We start from the raw sequence: 18,869 nt of genomic DNA, 5'->3' as shown, positions 1-18,869 counted from the left end.
ACGCGACAGCCAGGTCCGTGCCAGAGCAGTCCCCAGGGGATGGTGGGGGCACTTTTTAACCCACCCCTTTAACGCCCGCACGCCGCTCCAACATTGTGTCCATGAACCATAGGTGCAGGAGCCCCAGCTGCCACCTCTGGCATGTTTTGGGAAAAACCAGACACCGACTCCATCTAGACAGCTTTCAGGGACTCATTTCAGACCTGAATAAATCCCACCCTCCTTGCTGCACTGACCGGGGGTTACCCAGGGGACTCACCAATCACCAGAGGAGACCGTTCAGCGCCACTGCCTACCCTCAAAACACAGCGTGTGTGTGAGGAGAAATGCTCTGAGGTAAAGCTGTGACCAAACATCATGAGGAGATCTGTACTGCGCGCTGCAGAAGCTTAGCACGGAGGTCAAAAACCACCTCCAAAATGGCCGACCGCAATAGTAAGCTGCTCCATAGCGCGACCACAACAAAATGGCTGGCAATGGGAATTCACAATGGTAGCAGCAAGCTACAAAAATGGTGGCAAAACGCTGCAACGTGGATGAGCAGGCCTAATGAGGCCTTTCTGAGCAACTACACCCCAACAGAAAAAACACAGGCCCAGACACCACAGTCCCCTGGTGGGAAAATAAGCCCCCCCCACAGGTACACCCGGCAGCAATAGAACAGAGGGAAATGACAGAGCAGGGAAGGGAGGACCACCGAACCCCAGGAATGCTCAGCCGTACCAACCCGCCAAAGCGGGAAGGACTGTACTTACCCCATCCATGTGAGGACCCACTGACGCATTACTGACAGGCATACACCGCGTAGGAGTAGCTCTTGGCCCGGTCCACTGTGAGTGAGACAACATCACAGCCCAGCCATATGTGGACCCTGGAGCCAAAGCTTACCGGCCACCCCAGGAGCTATGGGGTATGTTGTGGCAGACCCAGCCTCTTTACAAAGGAGTTCTCACGCTCGCTGGCCGGACTGAGGAGACTACAAGGATCTATATATCCAGTCTGTCTCTCAGCCGACAGAAGATTCTTCAAGAAGAAAATAAAATAAAATAAAAATGTAATCAGGGCGCTGGGCCCAAAGGGAGCCATATGTCCTCCTTTGCTAGGCAGAAAGAAACAGGCTGCATACTGCAGGGAGGAGGGGTTATGTCCGGAGGGCCCGTCCCCCGGGCGGGGCTGTTCAACTCTGTTAAAGTAACATGTATTTAATTATCCAACATGTTTCTGCCTAGTCCTCTCCTGTAAACAGGAACATAACCCAATTGTCATGATTTAAGGAGCAGTAGAGGAGCTGTAAGAGAAATTTAATTTTTGGCAAGATACTCCCAATAGGAAAATGTCTAAAGGGGTGCAGGCCCAGCAGCTTTCCTCATTAGTGCTCTGCAGCAGCCAATTGATAATTATAAAACCACTCCCATTAGACCCACTTTCTCACATGGAGCCCTGGTTCACACTGGGTACGATTTGGAACGATTTGACATGTCAAATCGCATCTCAAATCGGCGGCAATTGTCGGCAATGGCACTGTCCTAATCAGTGCGACGCCGCATCTGCGATTTCAAAAAGTAGTTCCTGTACTACTTTTTTGCGATTTCGGGCCGCGATTTACATTAAATTGCGGCCGAAATCGCGGCAAAATTGCCGCAAAATCGCGCATTTTACCGCGATTTTGAATTCGCAGCAGTGTGAACCTAGGCTGACACAAAGAAACACTCTGATTTCTTCAAAACAAAAAGGTAGAAATCTGCAACAAAGTTTGTTACAATCAATTGCAATGTACATTGATCACCCAGAGGGGGATTTTTTTTTTCCCTCAAAGGTGAAGCTTTATGCTTTAAGGTGAATATTGCAGTAAAGTATGGTTTTATTACTTTGGCTTTTAATAGCCTATACATTTTCATTGTTTTCAGCTTGCGATAACTTAAAGGGGTTGTAAACCCTGTTTTCACCTTAATGCATTAAGGTAAAATAACATTGGACTATTACTGGCCCCCCAGCACCCCCCGTTTTACTTACTTGAGCCCTGGAAAATCGTGCGGCGAGGACACGCTGATCTTTGCCTGGGGTTCTCGGCTCTTCATTGGATAGACCAATAGCAGCACAGCCATTGGCTCCGACTGCCGTCAATCAAATACAATGACGCAGGGGCAGAGTCCTGCATTCGGCAACCATGGACATCGAATGCAGTACTCAAGAGCACGCCCGCAAGGTAACCCCCCTTGGAAGAGCGCTTCCTAGAGGGGGGTCATCTGATGCGGGGAGGAGCCGAGACAGCCACCACAGAAAACAGCATTTGGGGCCACAAAAAATACCTATTAGTGTCACTTTAATATAGTTTACAGAAGAAAATGTTGATGTATTATCCAACTGTTTATTGGCAACAAAACATGACCAACGGTGGTAAAAAGAAGATACATACAGATGAATAGCAATACAGAAAAGCTTCTAAAAATCCAGATGCTTCTAAAAAAAAGAAAACCAAAATCTGCATATACAACATTTAACTGGAAAATTTCCCCAGACAATGTTAGCCGTACATCTCAATTGTGCAGGGATGTCCCTTCAACACTTCTTTGTAGAAAGGCTTCCAACAGAAAGACACTTTTTCCAGAACAAAGTTATTTCTGTCCAATTTACACAAAATATAAAGACTGAGGGGGGGGGGGGGGTAAAAAAAAATAATATGTACTGAATATTTTCCAGCAAGTGGAAAATTAACAGAGAAGGTTATTAAAAGGGAGAAATTTATTTTTGTCTGTAAATTTCAGAAACAGATGACGGACAGTGCTCAGAACCTGGATACTCTCAGGTACCATAAACCTTCCCCCAAAGTGAAAGACAAAATTAGCACACTTTATAACTTAGATCAACTTCTGTTGTGAAAGGGATTCATAGATGAAATGGTAAGGCATCAGGTGGAGGGAGGATGGTAATACTGTCCATAGTTCCAGGCTCCAGCATTCTGGTAGTTGTACTGCAGAAATAGAAGATACAAAAACATTAACAATGTGAAGGATTCACAAGTAGCTACTACTACAGTACCATCACTAAACATGTGTCCACACCCCGCAACCTCTCCTGAATGAGCCCTACCTATACCAAAACCGCCGGCAACAGCTTTTCAGCAGAATTCCTTCCAAACAACGTCTCCAAGACCTCAGGCTTCTAGGGGCTGTCACATGATGAATGACCGTCATTATAGAAGCTGCCTGTTAAGCTTCTAACCACTTATGGAACGCCCGCTGTAAGGAATCAGCTTTGAACAGGAAAACCGTTATGATAGCAGCTACCTACCATAACCCTGGTACCCTCATCAAGAGCGGGTGGCCTGCTTTTCAGATAAAAGTGGTCGCTCCAACGGATTCCCTGCAAGATCACTTATTGATGGCGGGAGAGGGCCCCGCTTACCGGCGCAGTCAGCTGCGGCAGAGGTAATTGGATCTGTTCCCTGCCTGGGTAAGGAGACGGGTGAGGGGAAGATGCCCCCAATCCGTCTCCATATCATTGCAGGGTGGAAGCAACTTCAAAAACGTCACTTCCACCCAATGCTCCTAAAGGGACACACTTTATTGCATTTTAGTCTAAAATATGAGATCTGAGGTCTTTGACCCCAAATCTCATATTTAAGAGGACCTGTCATGCTTTTTTTTTTTACAAGGGATGTTTACACTTCTTGCAATAGAACAAAAAAAAAAAAATTAGCACCCAAAAAAAAAAAAAAAAGCCTGTCCCAACGAGCTTGCGCTCAGAAGCGACCGCATACGTGAGCCGCGTCCGCATATGAAAACAGAGTTTAGACAAAACGTGAGGTATCGCCGCGATTAGAACGAGTGCAGTTATTCTAGCCCTAGACCACCTCTGCAACTCAAAGCATACAACCTGTAGAATTGTTTTTTCAAATGTCGCCTATGGAGATTAAGGGTAAAAGTTTAAATTTACTTGGCAGAACATTATCTTTCACAATAGAAAAGGCCAACGTTACCGTTTTATTTTTTAGTTCAAAAAAAGTAAATGGTTTTCCAAAAAGTGCGCTTGTAAGGCTGCTGCGCAAGTACGGTGTGACAAAAAGTTTTGCAACGGTCGCCATTTTATTCTCTATGGTGTTAGAAAAAAAAAAAAAAAAATTATATCTATCTATCTATCTATATCTCTATATATAATGTTTGGGGGTTCCAAGTAATTTTCTAGCAAAAAAAAAGTTTTTAATCCAAAATCTCAGGGGGCTCGGTCTATAAGTGGTTAAACAGAAACTAATAACTCCTTAACACCTAAGGGTAAAATTCTAAATGCCCAAGCACAATTTTGACATGCGTTAGTAAAACTGTACATATCATTACAACTACTTTGTGCATCCAGGGGGATTACACAGGTTTTTTTTCAGGACAAATTGAGCTTTCATTCTAAAATAGTTATATCGCATGATTTTTTTGTTATTAAAAAGGATAACTAACCCAAAATAGTTAAAAAAAAAAATTAAATGTAGCTGTACAAGCGCTCCCTGGGTTACAAACAAGATAAGGTCTGTAGGTTTGTTCTCAAGTTGAATTTGTATGCAAGTTGTAACAGGTCCATTTTTTAAGTGTAGCTCCAGCCAAAAAAAAAATGTAATATTGGATAGCATATGGAAGGGTCAACACCCCTGTAACAAGGGTTAACACCCCTGTAACATTTGTTTTGCTTTCGGTGCCCGCGTTCAGAAGATTTCACCTCCTGTCCCAATGAAAACTGGATTTTGAAAATTTTGGGTTGTGGAAACAAAGATTGGTGATAAACCTTCGGTGGAGACACCTTTTGTCCCATGATAAGTCTTACAGGAGTGATTTCCCTTTCTAGGGATACATTTCTTCTTACTTTCCACTGTTGGCAAGTAGGACTCGTTTGCAAGTCAGGTGTTTGTATTTTGTGGACCTCCTGTATATTTCCTTGTTACTATCATAACCTACCAAAAATAAAACTACTTCTGATCACAGTGATACCACATATGTGTATGTTAGTAGTGTGTTTGTACCTGTAGTACAGCCCAGAAGCAATTGTCCCAACACACCCCGACACTGATGCCAATTAAAAACACGGAAAAAAAAACCTGTCCAAAATATACTGGACTTGACCTTTGACCAAAAACACTAACCCTGACCCAAATCAAACCCATTTATCATGAATTATTTTCTTTTTTTACACTTTTTCTACAAGGATTGAGAAAGATACATTGTATGCTTTTGCTCCATTCATAGAAAGAAAAAAAACAGTGGCGTGCTTCAGTGACTGATCACTGTGGTAGCCAATCAGAGGCTACCACAACCATCAGGTGACCCGTAACCGGGAGATCAGAGTCCCGATCTTTATTATGAGGCCCTCGGTGAGACCCCAGTCTCTGTGCTGGGAGCACACCATACAGCACGCTCCCAGCACAAACCGTGTGAAAGATAATATCAGGTCGTTTTTGAAACTCATGACCATAACACGTCTTCAAAAAAGTGGCAACAGTAGCACTGTGTAGTATCTCCTCCAACGCTCTGTCTGGGAACGAAGACCAGTTTCTGGAGAGGAATGTTATCCCATTCTTTCATGATATTCGATTCCAACTGCTCAACAGTCCTAGGTCTTGGTTGCATTTTTTTGTTTTGCAAAGTGGCAAATATTTCAAGTTGGTGAAAGGTCTGGCTTCAGGCAGGCCAGTTAAGTATCCTATGAGGCCATGCAATCTATTGTCCCACTGAAATATACAAGGCCTTACCTGAAAAACACATCCTGTGGGTGGGAAAGCATACGCTGCTCTAAAACCTGGCTATACCTTTCAGCATTGATGGTGCTTTTCCAGATGTGAAAGCTGCCTATTTACACACACTAAGGCCCCTTTCACACTGGGGTGGCTTGCAGGCGCTATTGTGCTAAAAATAGCATCTGAAAAGCAACCCCCAAACAGAGACTGTTTCTCCAGAGCAGTGTGCTAGCAGGACCGCTCCAAAAGTCCTGCTAGCAGCATCTTTGAAGTGGTGAGAGGAGTGGGGCATTTACCACTCCTTCCCATTAAAAGCAATGGGAAAACGCGGCTATAACGCCGGCAATGCGGCTCTGCAGAGGCGCATTGCCGGCGGTATCAACCCCTGCTAGTGGCCAAAAAAGGGTTATAACAGCACCACTAGCGGCCAAATACTGCCGCAATTCCAACAGTATAGCGGCGCTATACTGCCACCCCATCTCCCTCTCCAGTGTGAAAGGGACCTCATGCAGCCCCATACCATCAGAGGTGCCAGCTTCTGAAAACAAGCTGGAAGGTCCCCTTTCGTCTTTAGTTGGGAGGATGCAGCTTTTTGTTGCCCTGTCCCAACTCTTGACACATGTTGCTGTCATCAATTTAAAAAACAAAAATCTTTTCCCTTAAAATTGTAAATGTTCTCAGTTTAAACATTTCATCCTGTCCTGGTGCCAAATCAAATACTCTCCAAGGCTCATACCTGGTACCAATTGTTATAGTTATATGCTGATGGCACAGTTCCTGTTGCTGCAGCAGCCACTGGAGCAGCAGACACCACTGTGGTATCCTCGGTATGCAACCTCTTAGTTTCTGGCTGTTCCAACCTACAAATAAAATAGAATTTAAAGTCAGTTTTTTTTATAAAAACATATCAATCTGGCACTGCAATCATAATGAGCAGTCATCGGGAACGGATTCACTGTGGATAAATGAAAATGTTAATATTGACAGAGTACCAAGCTTTACAAGCAACTTCCCCCCCGAAATAGACAAAAATTTGCAGTCACTAGAAACACTCGAGAGAGTCCACAAGCAAGTTCACTAGAAAACATAACCGGGCAGATCACAAATGTAATTAGAAAAAGATTACAAAGAACAAGTTTTGTGAGAGGATTAAATATTAGACAGCCAAGCATTCTGTTACATGTGGTTATAAAAAAACGACAAAATCAGGAAACGGCAGCATTGTGTTACATGTTGATCACGTCAAACTTTACAATTCCTTCGCCTGCTCAGAATTTAGCAGTATGGAGTACTTTCTTTAAAAGTAAATGTAATCAATATGGAGATTCTGATTATTACTGGAAACAGCAGAAACTTGTGTTAGCTTCTTTCAGAACAGCAGTAGTGAAGATCCCAAAGGATCCTTTTAGAATCTAGACCCATCCTGTATAAATCCTGTAACATAACAGGTGCACATGCAGGAAAGACAAGCCCCCCACAATGTCAGTTAGGTGGAAGATGCTATACTTGGAAAAATACTTTAGGTGCAAAGATTTCAGTATTGATATCACAGAGATGAGATTGATAATTTAACAAGGGCGGTGCTACGCATTGACGTCACCACGTTCCCATGTGACCAGATTGCACGGGCTTCCACGCTATGCCGGCTTTAAATGTTTTATCGTTTTTCGTTTGTATTGCCTAGAGCAGGGATATGCAATTAGCGGACCTCCAGCTGTTGCAGAACTACAAGTCCCATGAGGCATAGCAAGACTCTGACAGCCACAAGTATGACACCCAAAGGCAGAGGCATGATGGGAATTGTAGTTTTGCAACATCTGGAGGTCCGCTAATTGCATATCCCTGGCCTAGAGCTTTACAATAAAGTACACAGCCATTTTAAAAGGTAATACACATTGTTGCCTCCCTTTTTTTTGGCCCATCGATTCACCTATTTGGAAGGAGGAAAGTACTCCCCTACTGCTGACTTCAGAGATAGGAGACACCAGTGCTTTGGAGGTTCCAGCTTGCCCGATAACCCTTGCAGAGGTTTGTTTCTGCAGACGCGCTGTTGACCCTCGAGGTCTCATCCATCTGGTAAGAGTACCCTATTAGATTTATTGCACTGGGACAAGCTTAAAGAGTGGTGGTGGTGCACGGCAGTCTTGCCATCTATCTCCTTCATCTACCCACATCTGTGCGGATACTGGACACTCATTTTTCCCCAATTGTTTTTTTTTGGACTTGGTTTATGGTTCCTTAGTTCTGGTTGGATGCTGTATACCAGAAGTTTTTTCATTTCATTTTTATATTCATTTATTTTTATATGTACTAACTCTCCTTGATTGAGAATATCACTTTATTACCCATCATGGATATTTGCTGACGCTATTCAATAAGATTTTTTCTCAGCTTTGTATTCACATGTTAATTTTATCACATATTCACTTATTGATATGCACTTTTCATTTTTGTGTCACTTTATGGATATATTTGGACGTTAACACTTCATATGAGTATTACTTGCCATTTTTTCCCATTTATTTAGCGCAACTATATAGCCTTTTTTTCCCCACTATTTTTCCATGATTATCACATGTATATTGTGTTGCAGCTTTGTTTCAATTTAGAATTTATCAATCATTGTATTAGCGCAGGATTATCTTTGTGTTTTCATAATTTAACAAAAGCATCCCAAAACTTGAACAAATTTATGTAAAAATTAAGCAGCCGCCAAAAGCAACCCCTAAAAATATATTTCTCTATATGATGGCTGTAGCTCCACCCGCCTTTCGCAGCCCAAATGATGGGTGTTCCTATGGGGGTAGGCCCTTTAGAGTGTTCTGTTGCCAACATGATCAATGCTGCATGTTCATTCATAATAGCAAAAGATCATTCAGAGCTTTGGCTCTGCGTAAGGTGTCTGGCCTGTGTGTACAGAAGATTATAGGGCTACAACTCCGAATCATCTTATTCATCAACAAGCATCTCTAAAGGCTGCCCAGCCGATGAATGATACAGAGCTGAATGAGCAGTCAATGTTCGGTCAGTACGTTGTATAGCGGTAAATCTGTTTTTGTGAATGGCAGCACTGTCACTTGCTGCTGGAGCCCACAGCTGACACAAATCCGCCTCCTTCCTAGCAGTGTTGTCAGAAGGGGGAGATCTGTGCAATCACACTTAAATAAAGGGATGGATTTGAACCAGACCAACAGACGTATGTATAATGAAGTGGAGGCCTCCCTGACCCCACACACATACACTTAAACACTAAAGCCGATACACACACGATCGGATTTCCATTGGACAAAGTGTAGGACTTTTTTCCGAAGGGCAGTGGCCAGGAACTTGTCTTGCATACAAAACGGCAAAGAATTGTCGTCCAACAAACACAAAATTACATTTTTCTGCTCTTTAGCACCACCCTTTGGGCAATTTCTGCTAATGTCTTATGGTGAGCATTGCTTCTGAGCATGCGTGTTTGTACTTTGGAGCCTTGTCCGATGGACTTGTGTACACACAATGGAAAATCTAACACATTTGTTGGGGGACAATTTTAAAGCATGCTATCCCACATTTGTCAGCGGAAAATCTGACAATTGTCCGATGGAGCGTACAAACGGTCGGATTTTCCATCAACAGCCTGTCACCACACAATTCCCGTGAGATAATCAGATCGTGTTTACGAGGCTTTAGAGCAGGGATATGCAATTAGCGGACCTCCAGCTGTTGCAGAACTACAAATCCCATGAGCCATTGCAAGACTGACAGCCACAAGCATGATACCCAGAGACAGAGGCATGATGGGACTTGTAGTTTTGCAACAGCTGGAGGTCCGCTAATTGCTTATCCCTGTTTTAGAGGGTCAGTCTATATACAAAAATGTTGATTGAGCTAGACGGGTTACCCTTCTCCGCACACACCCGAGACCAATAATTCTAAGACGATTATTTATGATTAGCACAACATTGACCTGGGTTCCAAAGTTCGTTATCTTTTCACAAGCGCAATTTTAAGGCTCGACATATTAGAAATCTGTTAACTCAACCTCACCTCATTTTGTATTTGTTTATATTTTCTACAAAACCTTTGTGCTCGATAAACCAATTTTTTTAATTCTTGAAAAAATTACCAAAACCCTATTATATGTCCTAGACTCAAGAGATATCCCCTTGGAGGAAAACACGTGATCTCATGTCGAAACACGTTGGAGAGGGGCCAGGGCAGTGACAACCATCCAGTGTGGAGCTGCTAGCCTGATCGTTGTCTGCGAGGCTTGTGTGGAGAGAGCGGTGTGTTCTAAACATGGATTTTTATAATGGTCATAGCCTGGTGTGCTGGAAGCACCTGAGCATTGTGAGTAACCTGTAGTTTGAGATTTAAGTTTTATGGAGGATAAGCACCATTATATAAACAGGGCCATGGATAAATCCACGGCTTACCAACCAGCTCTCAGACAACCAATTAAACCTGTCCAACAGTATGCATTAAAAGCAGGGGTTTAGTCCACACGCATTTGCGTGCAAAAGCCATTTTTTCTTTACACACAATTTGGATATCACAAGTCACCATGAGTCTTAATGTTGACTGATCTATGAAAAGCGCAGCACTTGTTTTCTGAGCGCCAGTTGGGAGCAAGAAGCACTCTGTTGCAATATTGCAGCTGCATCTTCATTCTACATTTTTTTTATATTTTTTTGTGGGCATGGACCATTTCTTGCAATGTTTGGATTTGTATACAGTTTTTTTCACCGATATTGGAAATATATATATATATATATATATATATATATATATATATATATATATATATATATATATATATATATATATATATATATATATATATATATATGTATATTTTGGTGTATGGAGCACTCTGAAATCTCTATCTCTATCATTTGTATATACGATTTTAAACGTTGCAAATATGATTTCATTATTTTGGTTACTGTAGCACGGTACTATTTTAATTTGAATGCCCTAGACTCAAGTTATTGCAAAACACCCAAGGTGTGCATGAAAAGCCATAAACATACCCGTTTTCAGATTTTCTCTTCAAATTTTCTTGTTCTTTTAAAAGTTTCTGATGTTCTTCGTAGGTGGTCAGTAATCTAAAAAACAAGCAATGAAATGATCACTTAATTTAAATATTGCTATTGGTTCACCCTAACACAGTAGAACGTTACATCCAGCATACTGCCGACATCTACAGTATGCTGGACTTTTTTTGTACCACTGTACTTACGGTCTTATGGTATTTTTCAGGGGGCTTCCGGGTTCTCACTCCCCCGGGGAGTAGGCGTTCCTTAGATGATTGACGTTCGGGTAAAGCGCGTCATCGCCTTCCGAAAATATCCGAGGTGGACTCTGCACTTTACGGCGCCTGCGCAGTCAGCTCTACACGGCAGGCGCCGTAAAGAGCCGAGTCCCCAGTCGGATATTTTCGGAAGGCGATGATGCGCTTCACCCGCAAGTCAATCGTCTCCTGTGAGGATCGACACTCACTTCCAGGAGACATTGCGCAGAGCTCCCCGTCGGGGAAAAGGAGCGACACGCCCACTCCCCGCAAGGAAGACGACCCGGAAGTGCGGCTGAACACAGGTAGGTGTACACATAAAAAAAAACGACAACGCTACAAGCCTTTATTAAGGCTGGAGATAGGTTAGCGGAAAAGTTAATTTTGAGGGTGAAACTCCGCTTTAAAGAGGCAAAGATGATCTTTATTTACTCACTTGTTGATATCTGATCCAAAGTCCTCTAAGAACTCCACTTTCCTCTGTGAAAATAAAACTCGTGTCGCCATTGGCATTGAGCTCTTTATGACTTTGTCAAAATGGGACAGGATGTTGGCTTCATTTTGTTTCACATCTCCACTGAACTCCAAATCAATCAGATTGAGGTGTAACTTGGTATTTTCCTGCTCGGACAAGGTGAAAAGTTAGTGAGACATTCTCCAACAAGATTACAACATTTATAAGTACAGTGCTACAGGCAATGTCAGCTTAGAGGGACTGTTGTCTACAGAAATTACATACAGAAGTCTTATTTGTCATCATTATTGCCTGAGACCAAATTGAACCCATCAGTAGGGCTTGGGGAAAAAAAATAAAGAATCGAGTTGGGAGGTCAAATCTATTCAGGTTTTGACCAAAAATCTATTTTTTTTCCCCCCATAGGACCGGCGCTCCGCGGACTAGGCTGAAGCCGCGGCCTTCCCTAAAAAATACTGCCCACAGCTCACCGCGATCCTAGGAAAAGGCCGCACGCCGCGGCCTTCTCCCAGGATCGCGGCGGACTAGGCTGAAGTCACGCCCTCGCCTAAAAACCCCTGCCCATAGCTCCTTAGGACCGGCGCGGTGTCCATCAGAAAAAAATACGATTCGAATCAAGTTTTTTGGGGGGCCAAGATCGCCCAGCTCTACCCATCAGTGACAGTAAAAGCAGATATTCTGTGATCCTTTAATTACACTTATGGACCTCACCAATGATTCAGCTGTTTTTTTTTCGTCAAGTACATACAACAAAACATTTTAATCAGGTCATTTGCTGCACATTCCTGAAATATCAGATTTTTTATATGGCTGGCCTTCGCTTAAATCACTCATACTAACAAGGTGGAATCTACAGGAATTTCCTGACCTAAGGCGACAATGCTGCTGTAACCCATTTGCTACACTGCAAAAAATGGAGAAGAAGCAATGCCAACTCTGTTCATTTGTGCAATTGGAGGCACCGACAGATTTGCTCATCTATAGCGCTATAAAAAGACAAAACACTACAATGTACGGGAATCCAATAAATTGAAAGACTGACTTCAGTGGGAGAAATCATATTTAAAGTGCATGTCAGAGCAGAGAAGGGGGGGGGGGTGTACACCTCTCCAAGACATGGACATTTTTTTTTTTTTTTTGACCAATAAAGGTTGCAGGTACAGATGGTAGCTGAGCAAGAGTCCAGTCAAATGTGTCTTATTTTTGGGAACTAGAGAAATTCTCTGCAATTGCATTTGAAGGGCTTCACACGTTGCCATACTTAATACAAAGGGGGGTTAAACTGTCCTTGCTGGACATCATATGTAAACCTCACAACAAACTTAATTTTTGGTCTGTTATACCATTTTAAAACATATTACGCCGCACAGTGCATCCTGCCCTCCCCTTTGTAAACTGACCACGGTTAATCATGACTCCTTTATCTGTCCTGATTTGCTAACTGACTTGACAGCCACGGGAGCCAATGTCTTGGCCAATCATGAGGAAGAGTCCAAGACGGCCGAGGGACACGTGGACATCAGGGGCTCAGGTATGTATTAGGGCAGCGTTTCTCAACTCCAGTCCTCAAGCCCCAACAGGTCATGTTTTCAGGATTTTCCACAGATGAAACAGCTGTGCAAATTACTAAGGCAGTGAAACTGATCAAATCACCTGTGAAAGATAATGGAAAGCCTGAAAACATGACCTGTTGGGGGCGCCTCGAGGACTGGAGTTGAGAAACACTGTATTAGGGGGTGCTGGGGAGGGGTTGCTACACACAGAAGGCTCATCTTAATGCATAGAATTCATTAGCTTAAAAACCTGACTTTACAACTCCTTTAAGCACAGTTTATGACCACATTTCTGAGGGGCAAATTCATGCTGCAGCAACGTCAGTGCGCTGTATTAATGCAAAGGTGCCTGTCCATGTAAATATGTGTTAGTGTGTGGGCAGCCCTTCAGAAAAATGAGCTACCTCACTGCAATACATGTTAGCTCACAGAATACCATACAATAGGAAATCGACTAATATCGTTTTTTCGGCGCCGCTACAATGCCGATATTTCAGCCACCTCTCAGACATTAATGGCCGATATTGTGTGAATAATAAAAAATTTACACTTCATCACTGTTCTGTCACAAGGAAAGTAAACATCCCTTGTGACAGTAATAGGCACTCTTTATGGAGAGATCGGGGGGTCTATAAGACCCCAAACACCTCCTCTGCACTTGAAAGTATTCAAAATGTCAAGATCAGCGTTTTTGAATACTTTATTACTTTTTAAATCTGGCACTTTAAGATGCCAGTAATCCGGGAAGTAATGTCATGACATCGCTTCCGGGTTACTAGATCCGAGAACTGAATGAAGCATCAGGTTTGCTCATGTCTTTGGTCAGTCGGCGGACGGGGGGGGGGTGATTAGCAACGTCTTTCAGTAGAAAAACCTCCAAGATCTCAACTAGCGTAACCGCTGCAAACCCCAAGAAAGGAGTTTGTCATCCTCCCTCACCTTTCCCATTCATATTACAACTACACAGACTTATCAAGCAACTCCAAACAAATTTGATTTAAACTTAACACCTTCTAGTTTCAAATTTCGACTCACTTTATCTCTCTGAATGGCATCACTTAATACTTTCTTTGCCTTCTCGATATTCTTCTGAATTTTGGAATAATGGCGGGAAAGCTTTATTGCATAAAACGATAATTCATTGTTGGATTTAGCATTGTTCATGGCATCGGTCAACAGATTTTCTGCTTCAATTAAGTTTCCATGTCTCCTTTCAAGGTTGACTCGCCTCAGCCGAACCATTGCCAGACCTTCTACACACTCTTCTAATGTTTTCAAAATACACTTGGCTTCCTCAATGTTACCTAGGGAATCAAAGACATTCAAAATCAAAGCTATACTTGGTTTTGCATCAAAAATAAACCTGCAAATAGCGCAAATATAATATATACCATACCCCACAAAAGACATTCCATTTCTGGTGAGATACTTTGAGAGCCTCTTAAAGCGGGGGTTCACCCGCACATGACACTTTTTTTCCTTAGCTTCATGCTCGTTTTGTCTAGGGGAATCGGCTATTTGTTTTAAAATATGATCCGTACTTACCCGTTTACGAGATGCATCTTCTCCGCCGCTTCCGGGTATGGGCTGCGGGACTGGGCGTTCCTATTTTGATTGACAGTCTTCCGAGAGGCTTCCGACGGTCGCATCCATCGCGTCACGATTTTCCGAAAGAAGCCGAATGTCGGTGCGCAGGCGCAGTATAGAGCCGCACCGACGTTCGGCTTCTTTCGGCTACTAGTGACGCGATGGATGCGACCGTCGGAAGCCTCTCGGAAGACTGTCAATCAAGAAGGAACGCCCGCTCCCGAAGACCCATACCCGGAAGCGACGGAGAAGATGCATCTCGTAAACGGTAAGTACAGCTCATATTTTAAAACTAGCCGATTCCCCTAGACAAAACGAGCAGGAATCTAAGGGGATTGCTTGAAAAAAAATGTTTTATGGGTGAACCCCTGCTTTAAGTGGTCAATTATGTTGCAATTTCAACTTCTGCTTTTGCCATAAAGCTTAAAATCTTTTACGTAAATTGCCCACAGAAATTTGTCATCCAGTTTTTAAAGCAGAACTTTACCCATAACAGTGACAGTGACCAGTGCTAAAAATATGCACTATTTGTGTCACTGGTCCCCAAAAAGGGTCAGTGTCCGATTTGTTCACCCGCAATGGTTGCCGATTTCCACTATTAGCAAGAAAATTTGATAATTCTTTAACCAAATATATGTAGAATACATATTGGCCTACATTTATGAAGAAATTGATTTAATGAAAGGTCTTGTAGCCGAAAGTAATTTTCTTTTTAACATTCCGTCTTTGTTTATAGCGCAAAACAAAACAAAAAAAATGCAGCGATGATCACATTAGGGACCGATAGCGATTTTTCTGGCCCTGATATAATAGATATTTTGGCGACCTCTCAGGCCAATATTCTGTACATTTCACAAAACATTTACTTTTACACTACCGCAGTTATTGCAGTCACAAGGAATGTGACAGTAATAGGCAGTGACAGGTACTCTTTATGGAGGGATCGGGGGTCTACAAGACACCAAACCCCTCCACTGCACTTGAAAGTATTCAAAAACATCAAGAACAGCTTTTTTGAATACTTTATATTTTTTTTAAACTGGCGCTTTTAGGATGCCAGTGATCCGGAAAGTGATGTCATGACATTGCTTCTGGGTTACTAGATCCAAAACCCGAACAAAGCATCGGCTTTGTTCAGGTTTTTGGCCAGCTGGGGGACGTGCCGGCTGGTTGCTAGGGCCTCCGGGTGGGACGGGAGAGCCCGGGCGAGCGTTTGGTAAATCTTCCGGAGGGCAAGTGGTTGAGGATTGAATTCATTTCTGCAGATCAGGAGAGGACTTTTACTTTAACTGCTAATGGTGCCAATTTGGTGCTAATGGTGCCAATTTTCGCAGCGTATGGGTCATTTACCTCCAAAAAAAAGCCTCCCTTGTTTGTGTCAGTGGTGTGCAGACAGCACAAGCCTGTTAAGGCCTAGGCCATGCCTATTTATTATTATTTTTTTAAACATTTTTATTAGGTATTCAGCAAGTAATACAACCAATAGGCCATGCCTATTTAAAAGCACACATTCACCAGAACATAATGGCTTTTGCCCACCAAAATGCCAATTACTGATTCAATTAGCTTACACATGGAATGTGAAAAAATTGAGTCAGACGTCTGAACCTTAAAGCGGAGGTTCACCCTTTAAAACATTTTTTGACATCACACAAAGTCGCGCCATCCTACCGACACAATGCCGGTGTTTTTTTTTTTTTTTTTTTGTCAGCACATACCTCTTAATCGCGATTTTCACCTCGCGGTGATCCCGCGGGAGTGGGTGTTCCCAAGCACTGCCTGTGATTGACAGGCTTCCGAACGGCGCATACTGCGCGTCACAGGTTGCCGACAGAACCCGAACGTCGGTGCGCAGGCGCCGTATAGAGCTGCACCAACGTTCGGGTTTTTCCGGCAACCTGTGACGCGCAGAATGCGCCATTCGGAAGCCTGTCAATCACAGGCAGTGCTTGGGAACGACCACTCCCGCAGGATCGCCGTGAGGTGAAAATCGGGATTAAGAGGTATGTGCTGACAAAAACAAACAAAAAAAACACCGGCATTGTGTCGGTAGGATGGCGCGACTTTGTGCGATGTAAAAAAATGTTTTAAAGGGTGAACCTCCGCTTTAACTTCTTTATTTTGTACTCGTAGAAAAACCCTTTTCTTGGACAGAGGGACAACGTCTAAGGCTTGGTTCACACATATACAATTTGCTTTTGATTTCTTTCTGGAGTGCCATATGTGGTTTTACAAATGCATTTTTCCACACGTTTTTTTGATGCGTTTTATTTATTTTTGTCAATTTGTTCGTCAGGCGGATTAAAAAAAAAAAAAGCAAAAACCGCAGCAAAAACACAGTACATACTTTTTTGCAGCTTCTTCATTAAAGTCTGTTGAACAAAAAAAAACACCCGAGCCCACTATATTAAGGACTTTGACAGTGCCAACTGTGTAAAATATATATAAAAAAAAAATACAGAAAAAAAAAAAAAAAAAAAAGTATAGACACAACATAAACATATATAGAAATACCATAGACAAACACCACAATATATTAAAATACGCCATTTTCCTCGTTAACCCCACTGCAGTCAGGGAATGAGTGGCTCACTGCGACTACAGCGCAGGTGTGCAATACGGGTAATGACCCGCTTCTTCAGGAAGATGCACTACACAGCCGAGCTCTCTAAAAACATGATCAAGAACAGATTTTAAAAAAAGAGAAAAGCTCAGAGACAGAATTGTGGCAAGGCACAGATCTGGCCAAGGTTACAAAAAAAAATTCTGCTGCACTTAAGGTTTCTAAGAGCACAGTGGCCTCCATAATCCTTAAATGGAAGACGTTTGGGACAACCAGAACCCTTCCTAGAGCTGGCCGTCCGGCCAAACTGAGCTATCGGGGGAGACGAGCCTTGGTGAGAGACGTAAAGAAGAACCCAAAGATCACTGTGGCTGAGCTCCGGAAAATTTTAGAAAGTCAACCAACACTGCATCCCTCCACCAGTCGGGGCTTTATGGCAGAGTTGCCCGAACCGAAGCCTCTCAGTGAAAAGACACATGAAAGCCCACATGGAGTTTGCAAACACCTGAAGGACTCCGAGATGGTGAGAAATAAGATTCTCTGGTCTGATGAGACCAAGATAGAACTTTTTCGCCTTAATTCTAAGCGGTATGTGTGGAGAAAACCAGGCACTGCTCATCACCTGTCCAATACAGTCCCAACAGTGAAGCATGGTGGTGGTAGTCACATGCTGTGGGGGCGTTTTTCAGCTGCATGGACAGGACTACTGGTTACAATCGAGGGAACGATATAAAGGGATATCCTGGACGCAAACTTTCTCCAAAGTGCTCAGGACCTCAAACTGGGCCGAAGGTTTACCTTCCAACAAGACAATGACCCTAAGCACATAGCTAAAATAACGAAGGAGTGTCTTCACAACAACTCCGTGACTGTTCTTGAATGGCCCGGCCAGAGCCCTGACAAACCCAATTGAGCATCTCTGGAGAGAGACTCAACAATGGCTCTCCACCAATGTTTACCATCCAACCTGACAGAACTGGAGAGGATCTGAAAGGAGGAATGGCAGAGGATCCCCAAATCCATTTGTGAAAAACTTGTTGCATCTTTCCCAAAAAGACTCATGGCTGTATTAGTTAAAAAGGGGCTTCTACTAAATACTGAGAAAATGGTCTGAATACTTAGGGACCATAGTATTCAGTGATATTTCAGTTTTTCTTTTTTTAAAAATCTGCAAAAATGTCAACAATTCTGTGTTTTTCTGTCAATATGGGGTGCTGAGTGTACATTGAGGGGAAAAAAACTAACTTAAATGATTTAAGCAAAATGGCTGCAATATAAAACAGAGTAAAAAATGTAAGGGGGTCTGAATACTTTCCGTACCCACTGTATTATATATATTAAAATGGTCATTCTACAAACAGCTGTGCCAACCTTCCGGCCCGATGAGGTAGTCCACATGACTTTAAGAGCATCAAGTGAAATAGGAAGCAGTCCATTGTATCCCAATAGTGATCCCACAGGTAATATGGTCCATTGCATAAAAAAAACTCAGAGGGTCCAGTGAGGGATAGATGGAGGTGAGGGAGACACGTGCCAGTGTCTTCAACCTGGCGAGTATGGCTCATGCAAAATGCACAGTTTTGCTTTTTTTTTTTAAGTCCCTGGGCCTTTTCAAAAATTGCAGTGGCTGAAAAATGCACAGACGTGAACGTGTCCCATAGGAAACTATGTAAAATGGACTGAAGAGCGATTCTGCA

At 42.9% G+C, this 18,869-nt stretch overlaps 1 protein-coding gene and 1 non-coding gene across 3 annotated transcripts in view; both read right to left on the bottom strand.

The window, feature by feature from the left end:
- Window positions 1-2,348: 2,348 nt before the first annotated feature.
- Window positions 2,349-18,869, bottom strand: part of PRPF39 (pre-mRNA processing factor 39) — a 49,564-nt gene continuing 33,043 nt past the window's right edge. For both annotated transcript variants that reach the window (XM_040332870.1, XM_040332871.1), the window contains 5 exons: window positions 14,058-14,326; window positions 11,431-11,615; window positions 10,735-10,809; window positions 6,453-6,576; window positions 2,349-2,971 (listed from right to left, as the gene is read on the bottom strand). In XM_040332870.1, the coding sequence (XP_040188804.1) occupies window positions 2,909-2,971; window positions 6,453-6,576; window positions 10,735-10,809; window positions 11,431-11,615; window positions 14,058-14,326 (716 nt within the window). In that variant the 3' untranslated portion in view covers window positions 2,349-2,908. The remainder of the gene's footprint in view (window positions 2,972-6,452; window positions 6,577-10,734; window positions 10,810-11,430; window positions 11,616-14,057; window positions 14,327-18,869) is intronic.
- On the bottom strand, window positions 11,688-11,762 carry LOC120921480. Its single transcript, XR_005744899.1, has one exon. It is a non-coding gene; the product is annotated as a small nucleolar RNA SNORD127 (small nucleolar RNA).

Source organism: Rana temporaria, chromosome 13 (assembly GCF_905171775.1).
Source record: "Rana temporaria chromosome 13, aRanTem1.1, whole genome shotgun sequence".
Lineage (NCBI taxonomy): Eukaryota > Metazoa > Chordata > Amphibia > Anura > Ranidae > Rana > Rana temporaria.
The sequence above is the reverse complement of the archived record's forward strand: the minus strand, read 5'-3'. Positions and strand labels throughout refer to the sequence as shown.